The sequence below is a fragment of the Rhinoderma darwinii genome, chromosome 7, assembly GCF_050947455.1.
Source record: "Rhinoderma darwinii isolate aRhiDar2 chromosome 7, aRhiDar2.hap1, whole genome shotgun sequence".
Taxonomy (NCBI): Eukaryota; Metazoa; Chordata; class Amphibia; order Anura; family Rhinodermatidae; genus Rhinoderma; species Rhinoderma darwinii.
Genome location: NC_134693.1, coordinates 121,375,288 through 121,399,073, shown reverse-complemented (window position 1 = coordinate 121,399,073; position 23,786 = coordinate 121,375,288). Strand labels below are relative to the sequence as shown.

Sequence of the window (23,786 nt, the reverse complement as noted above, 5' to 3'; positions counted from 1 at the left end):
ACCCCTGCCTTGGGAACCAACAGAGCTTGTCCTGCCCCGTTTGTTAACTGCCATATAACGTATTTCTTTATTCACCTGACCAATTACATTGGGAGCTATTATTCAGCCAGACCTGTTACCACACATCTATAATATGCCGTAATAGCACTAAACTAGTGGGTGCATGAGGCGGGACAATCTCTATTGGTACATAATGCGGTAGTTTCAGAATGTGCCAGACCAACCTTAGTCCCTGAAGTTCTTCAGCCTGATACCTTTCAGATGGATAATCCTTTGTTTATTTGCCCCTTGTTGCACCTTTCCCCACCAATCCCTAGCCTACAAACACTGCTTGGTAAAAAAAAATTATGTAAAAGCATTACACGTAATTGTTTTTTCAAATCCATAAATTGCACCCCCCCCCCCATCATGGCGCTCTAGGCGACTGCCTACCCTGCCTACTCCTCTTTCTGCTGCATCACTCGCTGAACTTCTGGTAGGGGGCTCCCATAAAGTGTGCAGTGCATGTTAAACAGTGCATCCCTTTCTCTGATTGGTCGATATACATCACCTGACCGCTCACCCACTACAAAGGTGTCAATAAGCTGGTTAGGCATGCGCTACTTCTCGCACTACTCGCTTCTTCTCCTCACGCCCTTTCGTTTGGTCAATTTCATCCAACATCACATTAACTTTTCTTATTGCAATGTTTTCCTGAAGGCAAAATCACAAATATGGAATATTTAATTTCATTCCTATTCATGTCACACGGATTATTTTATTTGCTATTATTGTCACAGTCAGACATTCTCAGAAACATGCGGAAATGCATACAAATCTGATGATTTTTCTGTCTGTCAAATCCAGTGCATTTAGGCCGTCATAACTTGTGGTGTTCTAAGCATAAACAAACGATAGGGATCTATCCGTACCAGTAATCTCATAAACACCCACAAAATGTAGTATTTATTGCTGTTCACTTCCTGTGTATAGCATACATAGTGGGAATTTACTGGGGTTATCCCACAAAACCTCTAAAAATAAAAACAATAACCAAGTATTTTTTTTCCCTCAAATCGCCATTAAAATATTTTTTCGTTTAGCCATTCTGGACCATTTACTTACCAGTCTTCTTCTGTTTTAATAGCAGTGTCTATGGGCAGGAAGCAGCGCACCTTACATGATTCCTCTGCTGCTAGAACCTCCAGGAGTTCATTGCGCCCGGCATAAAAAGTAGTCCTAATTCTTCTACAGCCCCAGTGCTAAAAAATGATAGAGACCCGGCTGAAAGACATGCACCCAGCGCCACTGAAATCTATTCTCCCTGCGCAGCTAAAAAATACTCTTCTCCACTGGTCAGTCTTATGTTCTCCACTGACAAGTGCAGGAGTGCAATAGTAGAAGCCACTGGAAGATCAGTGCGCTGCTCATAGTGTCGGAGAGACAGGAAACAACTGCACATGCGTGTCCTCTCCAGGGGTTTGCAGAAGGTGTACAAAGATGGGACATTAGAAACCATAGCAGGTGCTGTTATAGAAAGGCAAGTGAAGTGACATCTCAAGGCTGCTGGCGTCAGCCGGGAGAGTGCACTTAAACCTCCAACCTCAAATCCATAACCACTCTGATCAACAGTGTCTAAGGCTACTCTGTGTTCGCCAGAGCCGACCACAAGGTGGGATGGAATTTGCTGCTTAGAACCCAGATTGTCTTAACAGAGTGTAGTTTTGGAAAAGAGGTGCAATGCAGGAAAACCTGAGCTGGAAACCAGACAGCCAATAGGTTAACTGAAAGTCCAGAAACTGAGTAGGAGTAATCAGACAAGCCACGGTCAAAACCAGCCAGGAACGGATAATCAGAATCGGTAAGCAGAGAATTAACGAGAGACAAGCCGAGGTCAGTTTACACGAGGTCCAGAAAACAGAAATGCAGGAGCAGTCAGGAGCTTGATCAGAAACCAGGAGATAGGACAATTCACAAGCAAAGACAGGTGGGAAAAGACAGGTATAAATACATCCCCACTGCTGATTGGCAGAAGGACAGAGAAGAGAGATAGGCTCAAGGTAAAAGATGAACCGCCCAGAAGCTAGACAGGTTGACATAGCGACCTTAAGGGAGCAGGTGTTTTCTTAACAGGTGCTACCACTGATACCAATGTAAGCATTTTTTAAAAAAAAAAAAGCATTTTCCTTGGAAAAATTGTTTATTTTACATGGGAACTTGATTTTTTAATAAGAATTTTGGTGGGATAACCCCTAAAATTGAGAGGTATTTGTCATTTTTGGTGGGCAGTGGAAGATAATGTTGACATGTCTCTTTCGAACATGGGTCAAGGTTTTTTTTGAATGATGATTATTCTAGATGTAGATCATGTGATCCTATAATTCATGGATAATACATGTTCTATTGTTTCGCACGCATAGTTAATCTATTGTTCACAGTGAATATTGGTGAGTTTATCATAGGGTTACCTACTGGAAATTACACCATATTCCCTGAGTTGTATACTAGGCCTGTATGAATATCATCCAGGCAGTGTAGTTGTGTGACTGAGGTTTCCATAGAGAAGCATTGACTCGCATCATTGGTCTAACTTTATGCTGCTGCAGCTTCTGGTTGCACCAAAGTTGCAGCTTCATTTCAATGAAAGACGTGTAACTTTTCATGCAACATTCCATGACTTACCCAGAGGCGTAGCTAGGTTCTCCAGCACCCGGGGCAAAGATTCAGTTTGCCCCCCCCCAACCTCTTTCCCGACATCTCCTTCCCCCTCGCCGTGTTTGTTTTCTCTACCAATCGACGTGTCATTTCTTTTTATGTAACGCGAGCATAAAATTATTTGTACATTTCACAAGCAATATGGTTCTATACACAACACCAGAACCAAGCTCGGTACATATATACAGCCCCAGAACAAATACAGCTAAATTTAGTGCAACCCCTGCCGTATAGGTTTGTACGGCGTAAAACTACAGCTCCCAGCATGGCCGAACAATGGTAAGTATATGCTGGGAGATGCCGTTTCACAAAAATAAATCCTATCATAATCACACCACCCATCATCTCACTGCAGATCATACAGTGACTACATTACTGATTAGAGGCAGAATAAACATTTACATTAAGTGACTCACTGGTGACGTCTCAGATTCTAGTTCTTTTTCTCCATCCGGTCCAGACCTCTATGATGAATTCTCCCGGTCACAGCCCATTTCTGCAGTTTGCCGCTCACATGTCTTCAGCTTCTCACTTTACCAACATTTCTACACCTATAAATAAAGATAAAGTTATCATTATACCACACACTACGCCCCTAAATATAATAGCGCCAAACACTGCACCTCTAATTATAATAGCACCATACACCGTGTCCCACACACACACTGTGCCCCCTGTAGATAGTGCCTGCCATAGAGCCCCCTGTAGATAGTGCCTGCCATAGAGCCCCTGTAGATAGTGCCCCCATATAGACCACCCCTGTATATAGTGTCCCACAAATAACTCCCCCTATAGTGCTCTACAGATAGCCCACCCCGTATATAGCCCCCTGTAGATATAGCCCACCCCTGTATATAGAGCTCTACAGATAGCCCAACCATGTATGTAGCCCCCCTGTAGATATAGTCCACCCCTGTATATAGTGCTCCACATATAGTCCACCCCTGTATATAGTGTTTCACAGATAGCCCACCCCTGTATATAGCCCCCCCCCTTGTACATATAGTCCACCCCTGTATATAGTGCTCCACTAGATAGTCCACCCCTGTATATAGTGCTCCACAGATAGCCCACCCCTGTATATACTATATACAAGGGTGGGCTATCTGTGGAGCACTATATACAGGGGTGGACTATATGTACAAGGGGGCTATATACAGGGGTGGGCTTTCTGTGGAGCACTATAGGGGGGAGCTATTTGTGGGATACTATATACAGGGTTGGGCTATATCTACAGGGGGACTATATACAGGGGTGGGCTATATCTACAGGGGGACTATATCTACAGGGGGACTATATACAGGGGTGGGCTATCTACAGGGGGACCATATCTACAGGGGGACCATATCTACAGGGGGACCATATCTACAGGGCTGGGCTATATCTACAGGGCTGGGATATACACAGGGGGGCTATATATACCGGGGTGGGCTATACACAGGGGGGCTAAATCTACAGAGGGGGGCTATACACAGGGGGGCTATATCTACAGGGGTGGGATATATACAGGGGGAATATATCTACAGGGGAATATATCTACAGGGCTGGGCTATATACAGGGCGACTATATCTACAGGGGGGGCTATCTATCGAGCACCAAATACAGGGGTGGGCTATATCTACAGGGGGCTATATACTATATAGCCCACCCCTGTATATGGTGCTCTATAGACAGCCCACTCCAGTATATAGCCCCCCTGTAGATATAGTCCCCCTGTATATAGCCCAGCCCCGTAGATAAAGTCCCCCGTGTAGACAAAGTCCCCCCCCCCCCGCAGATACAGCCACACTTCTATTACAATTAAAAAATAAAAAATATATATATTTCAAACTCACCTTATTCCCGCTCCCACGCCGTCCGGCAGCTATGGAGACCTGCTGTCTTTTGCGCAGGTCTCCAGGGGGTTGAACACAGTGTCTATGAAAGGCGCTGATTGGCTGGGCAGGATGACTTTCCCTGCCAGTCAGTCAGCGCCTTTCATCGACGGAAGCGTCACTGGTACAAAAGGTACCAGTCGCTTAATTCGTGGAAAGGCGCTTAATGGCCGGGCACGGAACGTGCCCGGTCATTCATTGCTTCTAATTGTACCTGTGTCCTTGCGACACAGGTACAATTAAAGTGCAGGAGGAGGGGGCGCTGGCGCCCCCCTCTGAACTGCGCCCAGGGCACATGCCCCGCTTGCCCCCCCCCCTAGCTACGCCCCTGACTTACCAATACTTTACCAGTAAAAAAAAAATGGAGAAAATAAGATGCACGACCAAATCGCATGAAGGTTGCCCCAAGTCTCATGTGACATTGCAATCAGTGACTGGGACTCATGTGGCCTAAGTTGTTATGTAGCCCTACTGGAACCTAGAATTGCTTTTAAATAATTTTATTTAACCAGCCACCCACGAGATAGTTATAATTAGTAAACATCCAATATGTAGTTTAGCAAAAGGTGGAAGAGATGTACAATATTCTGGAAAATCCAGATAGGTTAGGGAATTTTACATTCCACATTCTGATTGGTGTCTGGATTTTCCATCCATGCATAAAAGAAGAATAAAAAAAAAAAATCAAGGATAGAGAAGTGAGGAGAGTGTCAAGGGATTAGGAGGGGTGAAAGAAGTTAAGAAGACATAAATTCGGAACAGGATATTAATTTTGTATTTAGGGGTGACGTGAATTCTATCCAGTAATGGAACTATGAACGCATAGCACGGCTGTACTGATCAGCTGTCATACATCAAGTGATGTCTTATACTTTTTACTGAAAAGTTTTGTGTATCCCAAAGTAAAAAAACAAAAAAGGGTTGAGTTGAATGTCAGGCTACTCACATAAGTAGCTTCTACCTTTCAGAAAGACATAAACGGTATGTACATGTGTGTGCAACCATTTGTATTGCCCTAAAGCATCTAAAATAAAAACTGGGAACTTTGCAAAAAGTCTGGATTAAAAAAGATTCTACTGTTCCTACAGCTCTTATGCAGACCTATGTGTCTCCATGGTTACAGACTACAAACCAACCCTGTGTAGTCTGATCCTGCAGTCACACTCCACAGGGTTTGTCTGCAGCAAGAAGAAAAAGACAAATGGGTGTGTAAGGACAGAATCAGACTACACAGGGTTTGTTTGTAGTCTATAAACATGGAACCACATCGGTCTACATAGGAGCTGTAGACAAAAAATGTTAGGAGATTTTTAAGCAAGACTATATTGCTTCATCTTTATTTTAGATGCATTGGGGCAATACATTAAAATTGGTTGTAAAGGTGGTCATTATTTTGAGCATTTTTAACCAGAATTTTTTTGGGCTTTTAATATACTGTATTGGTAACAGTATGTCAGATTGTTGTTTTGACAACCTGTAGTAAGTGGACTGATGTTTGTTCAGTGTGCTTCACTACAATCGACCTCTTTTACATTTGGAACAAATTTGTGAATAAGGATGAGGAAACATTAGGTCCTACAGAGATGTCCTGCTGTGTTATAGAAACAGGAACAATATGTAAATGCTCAATTTTTTGTTGTTGTGGTTTTGAAGCCTGTCTTCTCTTTTTATTGCAGTTTAGATCATATGAGGGACATAACACAGGGAGGGAGTTTATTCAGTAGCTATTAAAGTTGCCTAAAAAGTCAAATTGTTATCCTGTGAAACATAATATATTTATTCATACGTGTGTGTGTGTGTGTGTGTGTGTGTGTGTGTGTGTGTGTGTGTGTCAGTGTGTTTGATGCAACTTTCAAATTAGTTTAAAAAAAAATTTTTTTTTACTTTTTGAGATACAGCTGCTTTGTATCCTGTATAAAGGGCAGCTGTATTGTTAGCAGAATCCTGTATCTGTCAGGTCAGTGGGACTGACTGGTTCAGTAAAAGCGGGTCCTGTGTGTCTCGGAAACTCAGGATCCACCTGTTAACTTAGATGTGATCGATTACAGGTGACACGCAGGTCCCGCTGACACTGAACTAATCAGGTTTTAGCGAAAGATACAGCTGCTCTGTATGTAGAATACAAAGCAGCTGTAGCTGAAAAAATACTAATAATTTTTAATAAAAACTAATTTGAAAATTGCACCAAATACACTGTTTTATATATATATATATATATATATATATAAAATAACTTTCTAAGGTTTACATAGCCTTTAAGAAATACGAATGCTGATACTGTTCTTTGACTACAGTATGCAATAGTCACCCCAATACTGCCTGGGGATGCAAATTGTATTACATAAAGGCGTCACTCTTAGGGCACATTCACACGTGGCGGAATTGCTGTGGAATTCTCTAGCGGCCGTTTTTTACATTTGTTTCTATACATTTTTAGGAAAGTTAGTTCAGACGTTGCAGAAAACTCCGCTGCGGACCATAGGCTGCGGTGCAGAATTTTCCCTCCGCAGCATGCACTGTCTGTTGCGGAGAAGAAGCGGAATTTCACTGCGGATTTCTGCCTTTGCAATGCAAAAACTGAAATCTGTGGCAAGTCCGCTGTGATATCTGCAACGTCTGAATTACCTGTCAAATATTCAAATGTTGGTGCAGATTCGTTGCCCCAAATCTGCACCAACATTTGCAGGGGAAAAATTCTGACACGTCTGAACATGACCTTAGGGCTTATTCACACTGGTTTGATTTGCATCGGCAAAAAACAGTCAGTTTTTGATGCATATGATTGTGTTGCGTCCGTGTTTCATCCATTTACTCTCGTCCGCGTTTCTCCTCTGCATTATCTTCCTGGTTTTACTTTTTTTCTCTGCATTTCTTTAGCAACTGATACATGAAAAGCGGACAGCATGTGGATGCCTTCTCTGTGCTTTCCGTGTTTTTCACGCACCCATAGACGTTAATGGGCGAGTCTGAGCCACAAAAATGGACCAGAACATGGACATGCAATGAGTTTTATGCAACGAACACACGCTATATGAGATAACACGGATGTGTGAATAGCCCCAGTGAATTGCATTGGTCAGTGTGCTGTCAGTTATTTTACATGGATAAGAAATTCGTTCATGTGAATAAGGCCTTAACATGCGTTTTGGAATGATGAGGAAGGAGAACGATTATAAAGAAAGCAAAAGAGTATTTTTCCTTAAAATGATAAAAAGTAGCTACTGTGGACTCCTGCACCGGAAAGAGTCTGGTTGACAACCACTAATGGCCATAGTTATAAAGCAGGTTCTCGGCGGTTGTCGCTAAAAGCTTTCCATGGGGCCATAGTGACATATAGGTATGCATTATTATGCAGAGGTAAATTTTGCCATCACTGTCTCTCAGGTTCCTTGTCTGTGTAAGGGTATATTCATACGGCTTATTTTCAGGTGTATTTTGGAGCGTAAAAAACTCGTATTAGGCTCCAAAATACTTTTGAAATACGCCTGCAAATCGTTTCCCATTGATTTAAATGGGAAATACACCGTGCTGTTCATATGAGGCATATTTTTACACTTCTGAATTTTAAAAAAAACCCGCAAAATCTTAAAAATACGCCTCTTAAAAGAACTGGCATGTCACTTCTTGAGGCGTTTTTGGAGCTGATTTTCTATTGACTCTGCAAAAAAAAAAAAAAAATGCTTAAAAATGCGCTTGCAAATACCTTGAAAATTATCTCCAAAAACGCCTGTATTCAGATGCTTTCGCTTGAAATCAGCCTCGTATCTGTCAATACGTGGGAACATACCCGAAAGATGAGCCTTCAGTGTAGTTCTGGCAATCTGTTCAGTAGCCAGGATGATGAGATTGACCAGTGATATGGGGAAGGACCCTTATCTGCCAGACTCCTACTGCCCCATTTACCTTCTCACATTGACCAGTGATGTCGTTTCTGCTAGATAGGGCTGTGTAAGGAATTGTCGGAGCATGCACAAAATAGTAGTAAAATGAATCTGTAGTGATAGTGATAATGGATACATATTTCAAATGCCCCTTTTTGTATGGTTGCAAGGATGCCCCCATAAACAATTTACCCAGAATATTTGATAGATAGATAGATATTTATTAAATATAATCATCCCCAGTAAACAATGCTGCCTCTATATATGCATTTAAAGGGGCCTCCGTAATATCAATATTTATTAGTATTCTGATAATGGCCGTAGTTGTGCACTTTTTATTATATTATGGTGTTCTGTGATCAGAGTAATATTTTTTTAAATAATATGTCTATTTCATTATCAATAGGCCCATCACATTGTTACCATGCATACAGGCTAGAGGAAGGATCTGAGCACTATAGAGTCTGTTGGGTGCGATTTGCAGGAGTTTAGAAATAGCTCAAGCAGAGAGTTGCTGACATTTGTTACTGTTGCACTGAACAATATCCTATATATAAGGCTTCGTTCACATCTGCGTCGGGACTCCGTTCATGGGTTCCGTCGGACCTTTCTGTCAGGGGAATCTATGAACAGAATCCAAACTGAAACAAGCGGAAACTGTAGGTTTCCGTTTGCATCACCATTGATTTAATTGGTGACGGATCCGGTGCAAATGGTTTCCGTTTGTCCTTGTTGTGTAAGGGTTCCGGCGTTTTGACAGAATGAATAGCGCAGTCGACTACGGTATTGATTCAGTCAAAAATACGGAACCCTTGCACAACGGTGACAAACGGAAACCATTTGCATCGGGTCCGCCACCATTGAAATCAATGGTGATGCAAACGGAAACCTATGGATTCTGTTCATGGGTTCCCCTGATGGAAAGCTCAGATGGAACCCATGAACGGAGTCCTGACGCAGATGTGAACGAAGCCTTACACATGTATGTACTTACTGACTGTAGGTGTTGTGCTATCCCTATTGTGTTATTTCTGCGAGTTGCCTTGTTAGCTTTTTGTTAATGTAAATTGTATTGATTCGCTTAATGAACAGATGTTAGACTTGCTTGTCTGACTTGCAATCCTTTGTGCTGTATTAGTGTTGCATCAAAACAATTGTAGAAAAATCGTCTTTATTTTGACCAAAAAATCATATCATGCAAACAAACATATTTCAAATTTTATAGCCTGTTCTACCATTGATGTGCTAAAAATAAATGTAGTGTAAAGGTATAAAGAAATGGAGGTACCATAAAATTTAGGGTATGTTGATACGGTGAGGATTTTCACTAGGCAAATCCGCTGTGGATTTTGAAGATAATCCGTAATATAAATTCGCAGTTGAAACTCAAATTTCTGGCGTGGATTGTCACACAGATTCGCACGCGGATTCACTCCATTGAAGTTCAGTGGAGCTAATCCATGGCTTTTCAGCAAAGAATTCACGTCAATAATGAACACGGCTGCAGATTTTAAAATTTGCGGCTTGGTCACTATTCCGCGCTTATTTGTTTTGGTGCATGTGTATGCTGCATAAAATACCCCATTCAAAAGCATTGCTGGCAGATTCTGCCTGGATCTAGATGCGGAATCTGCAACGTGTAAACATTGCCTAGGACTGGGATAATTTCACAGGTTACGTATGGCTTCCTTTTTTATTGTACTCTGTAGAGTAATTTCTTAAGGTGCCGGTCTCCATATTTTAAGATAATTACTAGAATTACTTGTCAAATTCACTTGAATAGGAGCAGAGCAGTAAGTACTGCATCATGGCCGCTATATGGAGACTGGAGCCATCTGTTTCCAGCACGGAACTCTGGAACAGCTGATCGGTGCGGGGTCTGTGTGTTGGACCCCCACCGATCATATACTGATGACCTATACTGGGGATAGGTCATCAGTATGAAAAATGGCACCGAGCCTGGACCACCCCTTTAAAGGGTAACTAAACTTTCAACAAACTTCTTACATATAGTGACATGTCAGAAGTTTTGATTGGTGGGGGTCCGAGCACTGAGACCCCCAACAATCGCTAAAACGAAATGGCAGAAGCTGAGCCACTTAGTTTATGTTTGGCTTTTTCCGGAAATCGATGTAGCGGTGTACGGGCTCAATAGAAAGTCTATGAGTCCGTACTCCGCTACATTGGATTTCCGGAAAAAAACTAAAGAAACGAAGCAGCACAGCACTCAGGCGTGCGCGTCTGCTGCTTTGTTTTAGCGACTTCGTTTTGGCGACTTCTGACATGTCACTATGACATGTCAGAAGTTTGTTGAACGTTTAGCTACACTTTAACTATGAAGCTGCAGCCCAAATGAATATATTGACTTGCATGCAATCTTGTGGACTGCAGCTGTCACTCAATAGTTAAAATCCATCCGTAGCGCTACAAAAAGCCTAGGTGTAGCGCTGACCTAAGTGTGTCAATTGTAACAAATCCTCTACAAAGTAAAATACTGCTGATTTCTATCTAACACATCCACTTAATCTTTATTAACACTTTAAAGTACCCCTCGTTCTCCCATGTTTTCAGTTCTCTTTTCCCCACAGTGTATTTACTGTATGGCTTAGCCACAAATCTATATTTCTCTCAGTCTATAATGAACATTGATGTACATTCCTCACTTATAATAAGCAAAGCACTATAAGTGAATCTACTTCTCCAAACACAGCAGCGCATTCACCCTATAAATAGACTAACAATAGACAAGACCATCCCTGAATATTTTTTTTTCGTACCTCAGGCGGAAGGAGGCTGAAGAGAAAGAGGTGCATGAATTAGACGAGGCTCTAAACATCACATCTGGCAAGATGTATAGAAGAGATCAGGATTTGGTGTCTGACAGTCCGCACCTGCCCTGTGACCGTTCTATCTGTACTGCGGACTGGTGATTAGGATCATTGAGAGGGATTTGACTTTGTTCAACGTCCAACCCTAAATGAGAGAATTTCGTATCTGCTTGGCAGACTTGCATTTTCCATTTCCTCTTGCCGGGCTCCTTATCACAAATAACCAGGTTGGTATCATTGTGATATGAAACCCCGGTTGCCTAAAGATTTGAAAGTGCTGCACGTTCTCACATTATGTGTTATGCTGCTAATCCGTGGGTTTACCGTTGCTGACATTTTGTGGGTTTAGCGTTGCTGACGTCCTGTAAATTTATGGAAACTCTGATGTCACCGAGAGGGGGTTTGAACTTCTTTTTGTCATTTTTATTTTTAATTCCTATGTGTCGTAATTACAGGAATAAAAATGGTATGTGATTTAATGGTAAGAAACCCCTTTGCCCAAAAAAAAAGATGGTCTATTTTTTAATAGAAACTCAGTTTCGAGCCTCTGTTGGTAGTTCTGTCATATTTGACGGGAAGAATAGCGCAGCATCCATCGCTATTTTTTCTGTCAAAATAGCGGAAACCCGATGGAGCTTATTATAGTCAATGGGCGCCATTGTTATTAGTCATGTGACGGATCTAGCACCGTCGCCATGGTTTCCATCATAACTGAATAGGGGTGTAAACAGAGCCTAAATTCTTCAATATTTAATATGCTTTGTAGTACTAGGATTGGTCAAATCCCAGGTGCCTGGCAGCCATTGATATAAGAAATTAGAGTCTGGGGTCTTACATTTTTTATTTTTCTATATCTATAAAAAAAAATGTAATGCTGGACTATTAAACACTGAAGCTGACTCTGGGGTGGTGTATTGGCCTACCTTGTTTTGTACTATTATGTTACCAAATTTAGCACCACAAATTTCTCATAGCAAAGAAAGGCATCTTTTGAGTTAAAAGGGGTTGTCTCAACGTGACAACCCATTTAAATATCAAAGTCGGCTCGACAATCACTGATAGCTTTGGGTCTGTTATAGCTGGCGCTAAGTGGGCATTTATCTTGCAGCGGCGGTTGCAGGGGAAATATAGTATCTGTAACATCTACAGCCATGGCATATCCACAAGATTGTTTGAATAATAAAGCTGGGCAGCTGCAGGGAATTGAATGCCCTGTGACTGCTCACTTGGCACCGACAGCAGAATACTGAGATGAAGAGATATTCCTCACCACATTGCGACAGATACCCTTCTCGCTTCATTCAGAGATTACAGAAGCTGTAAACCGTCGTTTTACCACTCGGATAGAGAGTGGTACCAAACTGGCATTTAAATCGGGCCCCTGTTCAGACGTTTCTAGTTCTAATCGGTTGTTGACAAAATTTCCATTCTATTTTTACTTATTTTTATTAAAATAATAACCTTACTTTGTTGGAGAAAAAAAGTAGATGGGCTGAAATTTATTAAAACATTGCGTTAGTGGGGTTGGGAAAAAAAATTACAAATTGGCAATTTTGAAGCCTTGCCCACTTTTCTGATGGAGCGCAGGGGATTTATGAATACAAACCACCAAACCCTGGACAGTGGATCTAAAGTGAGATAAATATATATTTGCCATATTTGCTTTTTTCTTTTCAGTTTTTGTTACTTTTTAATTCCCTTGGCAGAAAATGTTACATTTCGCAGCTGTACACACTTCTGAATCAGAGTAATCAGTAGGAGACTTTGAATTGGTGAATGATGGGAGTGACATTTCCATGTCATTCTACAAAATAACCACTTAACCTAACGAAATCTACTGCTAATGTTCCTTGATGTTATGGTTCGGAAAAGCACGGTTTGTTACTAATCCTACAGACCATGACTTTTGGAATCAAGCTAAGTAACTCACTGAAGATATCTTTCTCACACAGCATGGAAGCACAACTCAAGTTACAATGAATAGTTATATCGATAGTATACAAAACTACTTAAAGGGGAAATGTAGTTTTAAAAAAACTGAAAATCCACAACGGAATCTGATAAATTCCCAAGTAAATAAGTTACAGAAATCCACAGCAAAAAGTGTGTATTTGCTGTGCATATTGCTGCAGAAACGCAACTTAGCTGCGGAAATAATTGGGATTTTTCTACAGTGGTTTTACATGCGGATTTAGTGTGAAGCCTTGATTGTAGAAAACGTAATATGCTTTGCGAATTTACTATGGTTTTAACGGTCGAATTGCTGTAAAAACGGCAACAATATACAGCTTGTGATTTTGACAACTAATTTTTTTTACTCTCCATACAAGTCTATGGGAATAAAAACTAAACAACTCCGCTCAGAATCCACAGCATAAATTGACATTCTGTGGATTCTAAAGTCGCACCGTAGCTGAATTTCTATATGAATTATGCTCCACAAAATACCTAGAGCATGTGGTTTCCGCATCAAAATCAGCTCCGTATGAACTGACCCTAAATGCATGCGGTAATGCAGTGTACTTTTAAAGTTATTTTCAGTTTCTCAAGCACTTAAGACCATATTATTATTTTTCCATTTCGTTGAATGACAATAGGTATAAATGATTTTTTTTTATTCATTGTCTCCTCACATAAACCCTTTAGGAATCTGTTGCTTTTTATTGTGAGTTAATTTACATATACTAAGTGCATCCTAGTAACCAAGGAAATGCAGTAAGAAAGCAAATTTCCGTTTATTCCTTTTTTTTAGTGTTAATTTTTTGAATGTACCATTTCTTTTAAAGTGAATGTCTACCCTTCAATGTCTACCCCTATAACCTCAGTTTTATTGCCCCGGCTTATCTTAATGATGTATCACCTCATGTACTAATTGTCTTTGTGTAACATCTAAATGTTGTGCTTTTTTCTAAGTCATTCATTTGTAAACTGCCTGAAGAAGGGGCCTCTGTGCTCTGAAAGCTTGCATATAGAACTTTTATGGTTAGCCAATAAAGGTATCATACCTATTATACTTTTGTCTTTTTTGACACAAAAGTATTTAACATTTCATATTTTCATTTTTTTAAAATTCAAAATGGGTGTCAATGGGTTCCGTCGAACGCCAGTTGTCTCCCCTGTTCAATGCTTCTGGCATTTTGGTGGTTCTGCTCCTCTGACGGAACAGAAGAACCAAAATGCCAAACGCAGATGTGAACACAGCCTAAGCGACAAACCGTTGATGTAGCAGCAGGGTAGAGACCAGCTGTTTTGGTGCCCAAGGCAGACCTGGCAAAATGATGTAACTGTGCTCCATACTATCAGCCACAGTTAGTGAAAACTACAGTGCCCCCAAGGATTGTTAATCACAGTGCACCATAATATTGCCAATCACAGTCCCCTCATAACCGTGCCATCAAGTGCCCATAACCATGCCAGCCACAAGGTCTCCATAACCGTGCTAGACACCGTGCCACCATAAAAGTACCTACTGCAGTGTACCAATTAGTCCAAGCCGAAATGCTCACCCATGAATACCAGCCAAAATACCTTTTGCTCCACAGTCCCATGCTGCTCCTCTTCATAGACAGGCAGCAGGAGGTTACATATTAACAGTCAGATGGTGCTCCCATATAACGTCCGGTGGAGGTAAGAGAGGATGGGATGAGTTAAGTGATGGCACTCTGTTCTTATCAGACAAATATGTCTGTCTTTTGACAGCCGCTTGTCTGTATTTTCGATAGTAGTGCCCTTCAAGTTGGGAAGGCATTGCAATGCACCCTCTTCGGCTGGGTAGAAGGCTTCATCCTAGGCCGCTGCCTATTTTGCTTATGTCTTGTGCCGGCCCTGGGTGCCAGTAGGCAGGACGGGCAGTAGATATGTAGCCACTAAGCCCTTCGAATATGTTTCATACATTAGTATTGTCACGTTGAGTTCGTGGACCCACTGGGCCGTGCTGCCTTGACGGTATGGCAGCTGGCCAACAGGGCGTAGGTCACAGTCTATAGTTTGTATAGTGTACCTGTGGCAGCTCGAACAGTAGCAGGGCAGGCTCGGTTGGGACTAGACAGCAGGTAGACGTCAGGCGTGGAGTAGCATGGACAGGCATGGAATACAGCACAGCACGACTACAGCTCAGCATGGCACTTGACCAGGATAGCACAGGATACATGATACAGGTACGGGGAACACTGGGAACTGGAAAACACTAGGAGACCGTTTGCATAGACAAACTTTGTATACGACAAACAACACTCAGGCATTGCAGGAAGGGGCACTGCCCTTCTTATAGCCCAGGGTGCTATGGGAGCAATCGGCTCAATTTCACACTTGCGTGCGCTTTGGCTTCCTAAGTCTGGACTGAGCTCGCGAGCACACCCTGGTGGTCACTGTGGAACAGGGCGGCTGTATGTGCAGATATATCTGGAGAGAAGGGCGTAGACTGGATGGAAGGAGTTTGTGGTCAGCAACCACGGACATTAGAGGTATGCATACTGGAGATAAAACCGTTCCTTAAAAGTCAGCTCTCGATTTTGCAGGTCTGATATTTCATGCATTTAAAGGTTACAAGATCAAAATTCTTGTTTGTCTCTGCTCATGAAGTGGTACCACGCTGTTCCGAGTTTCGTCAAACTGTTTCTTTCACTTGACTAGTGCGGGAAGTTCTCATCTCCCATTGATGTGTTCTATGCTCTTCTTTTACTTTTTGTACCTGAGTTATCTGTAAAGATGTGTTCAGATCTTTTTTCCCCCTGTTCAGTTTTCTTTTCATTGATGGCACATCTTTATAACCTTCAAGAATAAATTGAAAACTGGACCTTCTTTTTAAAAGTGTATCTGGGTAAAGCAATTTTTTTTTTAATTACCAGATTTCTTCATAAAATACTTAATTTTTCAGGATTTGGATTTCAGATATTTTACATGTTACAATCCTTTTATCTTCTTGCATTGTCAGACAAAATGAATAAATCAGTGTCTTTGATGGACTGTCATAAGTAAAACTGTCTCTTTTAATCTTAAAGGGTTTGTCTGATTTAGAAAAAAATATTTTCGAATACAATATTGGGACATTCTGAGTTAATAGGGGGGACGGCGACTTCATTCAGGGCCCCCATTTATCAGTCAAAGTGAAGAACAGCTGACGTCTCTCTCTGGGGGTCCAGGCACGTCCATGCATTTCATCGATTTAAATGGAAACCATGTAATTCTTAATTTCCCCTGTAGTGGCGCTGTAGGGGAATCAAACTCTTGCTGCTGGGTTGTCCACAGGTTACAGCTAAACACTGGCAGTCCTAGCATACGGTAGGCGTGTGATAAGCTCATTTTCTCAGGACACTTCTTACAAAAGAGGATTTAAAAAAAAGATATCCTCTTCAAGGTGACTTCACACGCAGCATTTTTAGGTGTTTTTTTGCGTCAAAAAATAGCTCTGGCCAAATGTTAGCTTGAAGTCAAAATAGAATTATTACATGCACTACAAACAATGCATTTTTTTGTTGCCATTATTTTGTGTCGCGTTTTTTTTTTGGCTCAGTAACGCTTTTTCAAAATCACAGCAAGCTTGGCTTTGGCATTTTTTCCAGCATTTAGTGGCGTTTTTCTCCCATAGACCTCTAAATTTTTTTTCCTCTTCTTTTAATTACATTTTGGTGGCCCTTTTTCCGTCATTTTGACGGAATCAATACCGTAGTCGCCTGCGCTATTCATTCCGTCCAAAAATACGGAACCCTTAAACAATGTTGACAAACGGAAACCATTTGCACCGGATTAGTCTTCATTGAAATAAATGGTGATTCAAAAGGAAACCTATGGTTTCCGTATGGGTTCTCCTGACGGAAAGCTTCAACGGAGCCCATGAACGGAGCCCTGACGCAGATGTGAACAAAGCCTTAGAAACTAATTTTACTAAAAAATGCTACAAAATAGTGTGTTTTATTGTTTATGAAATATCATAATATAGTATTCTTGCATGTGTATTATTGGAATATTTCTGCTGCTAAAAGGAACTATTTAGATATTAACAATGTAATAGGACATTTTTACACAAGCAATTTTTTTAAAATATATTTTTGTACGTGAAGTCCTCTAAATGAATATAATCCCATGAATTTTAATTTTGACCCCCTTCATTTTTCAGACCTGTCCTTGACGTTTTTATTTTATTTTACAGTTTTGTGTTTCTCATATAATCGAAGTACTGTATCTTATATTCAATTTCCTGCTACTTAACGCTAATTAATTTGACTTGTAGAACAGCAACTTTATATTTGAGCTGTGTTTACCCGATAGACTACATAGTTGCTGCATCCTGTGAATAAATCAAACCTGGATTGCTGTTCAATAATTCTTTGTCAATAGAATGTAGAAATAGTATCTGTCTGCTCTGTTATTTCCCTTCCAAAAGTTTTATTAATGTATTGTTCAGTACTCTGTTACTTGTGGTTTCTTTCTTATTTTTAGTATTTGATTTCTGTTGGCTTTGCTATGCACACTATTCCTGTTTTATGCTTTGCCAAAGTATAGTCTATTTTATAAGACTGGCAATGGAGTGGTGGGGTCCTAGACAATTGCCCTCATGTGCTCTGGTCATATAAGCATCTCATTCTGTAGAGTTTTCGGGGCCCAATCATTATATTTCCTATTAAGTCCAGGATCATACACACAGTTTTGATGCAGTTTTTGTGGTAGTTTTTGCCTTCGTTTTTTGAGCCAAATTCGGAAGTGGATCCAAAAGGAAGGAGAGGTATAAAGAAAAGACTGTACTTCTCCTTTCTTTTGAGTCCATTCCTGTGTTTGGTTGAAAAAAACTAAGACAAAATCTGCGACAAAAACTGAATCAAAACTGTGTGTGTGATCCTGGCCAATTTGTTGTCTTCTTTAGCGTCTACGTCTTATGGGTTGAGTCACAAATAACCTATTAGACCTTATGGATGATATGTCCTATATATTGAATGATAACAATAATAAGTTTACAATGCAATTAAAACTGGACATGCAAATGTTCTATTTAGATGGACGGTAGGCCCTGAGCATAATTTCCTCTGGTTGGCCCAGGGTACCCCAATTCAAGAAGTATTGTGAATAATTGATATGCCCATCTGAGAGAACTTCTCACCTTATGCTATGCAGCAACTTACACCCTGATGCATACAGGGCAGAATTACTACTGTTGTAGCATCAGCAGATGTCTTGTCCCACAGGAGAACAACAAGTAGAAAATATACAAAAGAAATTGGTCCGCTCACCACTCATTTGAAGTAAGGACGCCACATTCCATGTTTGATCGGTGCACGGGCAAGAGAGCTACGTCGGGAGTAGGTAAAAATCCAAGGAACAAAGTTAGAGGTCCAGCACACGATATGATATGAAAAAATACATTTATTTAAGTCAAAATTAAAACAAGAAGTTAAAAATCCCGGGGAGAGAGCGCCTACGCATTTCGAACTTTTCAGTTCCTAATCATAGCTACTCTCTAGTGTATAGAGTCTGCTTTTATGGATCAGATGTTGGGGGGAAAAAAGAACAACCTGCCTGTTGACTTAGGTTGTTCTAGGTGTATTATTGCTTGTCCCTCCAATCTTGGATACTATGCGTAGATGGGCAGGCAATGTCCCTAAGTGCAGACTCTTGTGCTTTTGATCGTTTGTAAAATTCTGGTCGCAATGTGCTATAACATCTTACAATGAGAAGAACAGGCATGACAATCTGTGGTCCTGATGCTAACATGCACTAATGTGGAAATGGAGGTGGTGTTTTAGTACTAATGTCCATTGGGTGGGCCCATTGTGATTTTTTGTACAGTGTCATTTTTCTAAAACATATTTTTCCTCAGATTTATTTTCTAAGATAATACATCGTGACTATATTTTTTTACTAATTCAAACCAAATATGTTTTATTACACCAAACCTGTTTTGTTGATCCTTCTGGAAATATTGGCATTTTTTTTCAGCATTACTTTGCCAAACCGTTCTTCTAATCAGAAAGTTTGCATTATTATTTAGGCAAAGCCTAATTATTTTAGAAATAAACAGCCATATAGTAATGATTAATGGTTCTCTGAAGGTATGGAAGACGAGTCTGTGGAGACAGAGTCACATTTTTTAAAACAAATGCAAAATTTATTTGGAGTAGTTGACCATAACAATCTAACTTCTGTCATAATGGTGCCCCAACTTTTCTAACTCTTTGGCAAATCCCCACACTATTACGGAACATAAACCTGTATAATCTGGTTAAATAAACCCACTGGTCTAAGGGATTGGCTTGATAATGGAGTTGGCCATTGTTGACATCAGATCTTTACAACCAGAGAATATCCTTGCATAACCAGACCGACATTATGAAATTTACTTTAACACCTTTTATACTGCCAATACATAACGCCCTACGCTGGGCATATAACAAGCTAACATAGCCAAAAAACTACAACAGGGACTATGAACCTCCCTGGAGGATAGACCTTTAGACCATTCCCTATCTCCTCATAAAATCTCTTCCCTAAACCACACCTACCCCACCTGAGCCCAGAATTTTTTTGCCCCAGGCTCCCCTTCAATGTTTACTTAAGCACAACAGCTCATCCATACGGGTGGTTGTGCATACTACTGCTGCTCAACCTGATTCAAGTGATGAAGATGTTATGATTGTTTTTGTCATGAAAATAATATTTTTGGGTTCAAACAAAATCAATGTCAATAGTTTTATGTAACTAAGTGTTTTAATCAAATTGGGAACAGCCTGACTGAGTACATGTTCATGTCATAAGGTTTATACAATTAGAGTTTCCTAAGTAATGGTACTTTTGTATGATGTAAAATTTCTAGTACTTCGTAAAATTCACTTTTTCGTTTACTTATAAATATATGGCTAGCTAGTTGACATAATTTTTTCTGCTTGTTTTGTTTCTAGGCTGCCTTTGTTTGGAGGGTCTTCATAATGAAAAAAGAACAATGAAATCTCAAGCATATCTCTAGATTTTAAGAGACATAATAACCCTTATTTAATATTATTCCTAATCAGTTTTCCTATCTGGTACTACAATACAGCACCACTATGTATGGAAGTGCTCGTACAATCAGTAATCTGGAAGGCAGTCCTTCCAGATCGCCTCGTTTGCCAAGATCACCTCGTTTGGGCCATAGACGAACAAGCAGTGGAGGAGGAGGAGCAGGTAAAACATTGTCAATGGAGAATATCCAGTCCCTTAATGCAGCCTATGCAACGTCTGGACCCATGTACTTGAGTGACCATGAAGGTGTTGCGTCTACTGCTTTTCCAAAAGGAACCATGACTCTTGGAAGGTCTACTAATAGAGCTGTCTATGGTGGAAGAGTCACAGCCATGGGAAGCAGCCCAAACATTGCCTCTGCTGGTCTTTCACACACAGATGTCCTGTCCTACACTGACCATATAGGCTTAACCGGCTCTGCTCTCCATCATCACCATCATCATCACCAGGTTCCGTCTATGTTAAGACAGGTGAGAGATAACACCATGCTCGATCTTCAGGTTCAACTGAAGGATCTACAGAGGGAAAACGAGCTTCTACGAAAAGAGCTGGACATTAAAGACAGCAAACTTGGATCTTCCATGAACAGTATTAAAACTTTTTGGAGCCCAGAACTTAAGAAAGAAAGAGTCCTTCGAAAAGAGGAGGCCGCAAGGATGTCCGTTCTGAAGGAGCAAATGAGAGTGTCTCATGAGGAAAATCAGGTATTTTTGTTGAATGCAGAGGTTGACCCATAACAGAAATTAATTTTTAAATGAACACGGCAGGTTTCCATGTGTATAACATAGAGATTAAATATTTTCCCTTTTATGTTCTTTTCTGTACAATTCAGAGGTGTTTGCTGTAAGTTGTGATACCTTTTTAATTAATTTTATATATAAAAGTGTCAATAGTCACCATTTCAAATTTTAACTTGCAGAAGTTGTTTGATGTTAAACTGCGTGAAATTAACTCCTTGCATAATTATTATGGAATCTGCTTTCCATAACACGAGAAATAATGCTTAGTAGGAGTTCTCATAAGTATCCCTTAGGGACCTCTAATTTTTTCACTGTTTATTTAAAGGGAAGGTCCACCTTTGCATCCATGTTTTTTTTAATTATTCTAATTCATTATTTTGTGTCTATAGCTCCTGTGTAGACCTAGGTGTCTCCATGATAACCAATTAGAAACAAACCCTGTGAATTCTGATCCTGCAGTCATATTATTATCGGTCTGTCTCCTTCTTGCTAACCTACCAAATACAGGTTAGTAAGATGTAGGGAACAGCCGGGAGTGTGACTACAGGATCAGACTACATAAGGTTTTTTTTGTAGTCTGTTATTTTAAAGGAGGTGGAACTTCCCTTTTAATATACTGTATAAATGCATAATAAATTGTGTGGTAGGAGCAGTCTACTATTACGATCTTTTGACAGACGGAAGTCTTAACAAGGTAGAGGCATTTGCAATGGTCACTTAAGCAATAAGATAATTAATTATCTATATTTTTGGTAGTGGAAGGATTATCACATAGGAACCAATCCTTAATTTCTTTTGTTCTTTGAATTTCCATTTCGGAAGCTAAGAGAGAATTTGGACATACTAAAATTTTTGCCTTAGGCCAGGATAACGCATAAAGTTTTGGTGCAGGTTTTGACTCAGTTTTTTGAGCCAAAGTCAAAAGTGGATCCAAAACGTAAGAAAGGTATAAAGAAAAGACTGATGCATCTCCTTTCTTTTTTGTCCGCACTCGTATTTGACTCAAAAACCTGAGCGATAAATTGCGCCAAAAACGGCATCAAAACTGTGTCTGTGTGAGCCTAGCCTTACCCCTACACTTTCTTTTATTGAGCTTCATAATGCAGTTAAGGCCTTATTCACACGAACGTGTCCGTTTTGCGTGCGTAAAAAACGCAGTGTTTTTGTTGCGTTGCAGTTCCGTGTGACATCCGTGTACGGTGCGTGTCTGCGTTTTTTTACACGTGTATGTCATCCGTATGTCACGCGGTTTTTACGTCCACAAAATAAACTGAAGGAGGGGGTTTTTCTTTTTCTCATCATTTCTTTAGCAACTGTTGCGTGAATCACGGACAGCACACGGATGTACGTCCGTGTGCTGTCCGTGATTTTCACGCACCCATTGTCTTCAATGGGTGCGTGAGGCGCAAATAACGCACAAGTATAGGACATGCAGTGAGTTTCACACAGCGGATACACGCTGCGTAAAAACAATGAATGTCTGAATAGCCCCATTGAATTGCATAGGTCCGTGTGACGTCCATTGTTTTAACGCGCGTAACACGGACGTGAAATACGCTCGTCTGAATAAGGCCTAAGAGGGATGTAAGAAATTCTTGAAAAGACTATGTGGTTCAGACATATGCAATTGGCACCTGTAATCACCACAAAAGCAGTGGAGACAGTGAAAAGCAGTGGAGACACCAAGTGTTAACTTTTTTGATACCTATCATGCATAGTATTACTGAATCTTAATTCTGATGTTGAGGAACAATTTTTAGAAAAATCTGATTAATATTGCAGCCCATGGGAAGAAATGGATGGGTTTTCTATATCTTTGCCCCTTCTACTCTCAGCCAATGACAATTTAGCTTTGACCTAATCCGCTGAGTCATGTTTGACAGCCTGGTTGCTAAGGGATACACTGCCTGACAACTAAAGTCCTTTTGATGGGATTGTCTGACCGGATGCCTCTAGCAACCAACTTGTCTCCGATTACTCGGCTCTTCAGCTCAAGACACTGAATTGAGGGCATATTTTTATAAATTAGAACATTTTCAAAGAGCGATTCCATAGGGTACCTTTAAAAGGGTTGTCTCATTTAGACAACCCCCTTCCATATGTCCTATTAGAGATTATAAATGTCATAGAGGGCCCCCTTCTATTAGCCGGAGAGGAGAGCAAAAATCAAAGAGTGTTATATGGTCGCCCATTTATTTAAATTGAACTATAGGGAAAGTCATATCTTTCCATGAAGATAACCGCTGATCACCGGGGGTTTCTGAAGCTGGACCCCCTGCAAGCAGCAGATCCCTGGGCCCGCTTCTATCTGAAAAGGGGCTGTCTTAATGGGCCAACCCCTTTAATGGTTGTGACCCAACTTGAGTTACGTTTTATAGGATACCAAGATAATTCAAGGAATAATAAATAGAATATAAAAAGACTTATATTTCAATAAAAATGTTTGAGGAAACATTTTTAAAGATTCCTCAAGGCACCTTGGCTGGTCAATAGCTTTACTATCTCTCATGACTTTTCTATTTGGTTTTTTTTTAGCCACATCTTCGACTTGATCATACTAAATTAAAGCGTACCTTTAGTTGCGATTTCCAGCCCAACCTGACATCGGGTGTGCAGAGACGCCGTTAAATGCTAGGCGCTACAGTTACTGTGGCAACCACATTTTGCCCGGAGAGTATTGTGCACAGGTCCTATTAATAAAAATACGACCCGTGCTTGAATCTCTCCAGGCGTTGTAAGGTTACCACTGCAACTGTACTGCCCAGCACACGATAGCGTCT

General features: G+C 40.6%; 1 protein-coding gene across 6 annotated transcripts in view; it reads left to right on the top strand.

Annotated features, from left to right (window-relative positions):
* The window catches only part of ERC2 (ELKS/RAB6-interacting/CAST family member 2), a 670,240-nt gene that overhangs the window by 7,976 nt on the left and 638,478 nt on the right, over window positions 1–23,786 (top strand). For all 6 annotated transcript variants that reach the window (XM_075833908.1, XM_075833906.1, XM_075833904.1 and 3 more), the window contains exon 2: window positions 20,167–20,970. In XM_075833908.1, the coding sequence (XP_075690023.1) occupies window positions 20,311–20,970 (660 nt within the window). In that variant the 5' untranslated portion in view covers window positions 20,167–20,310. The remainder of the gene's footprint in view (window positions 1–20,166; window positions 20,971–23,786) is intronic.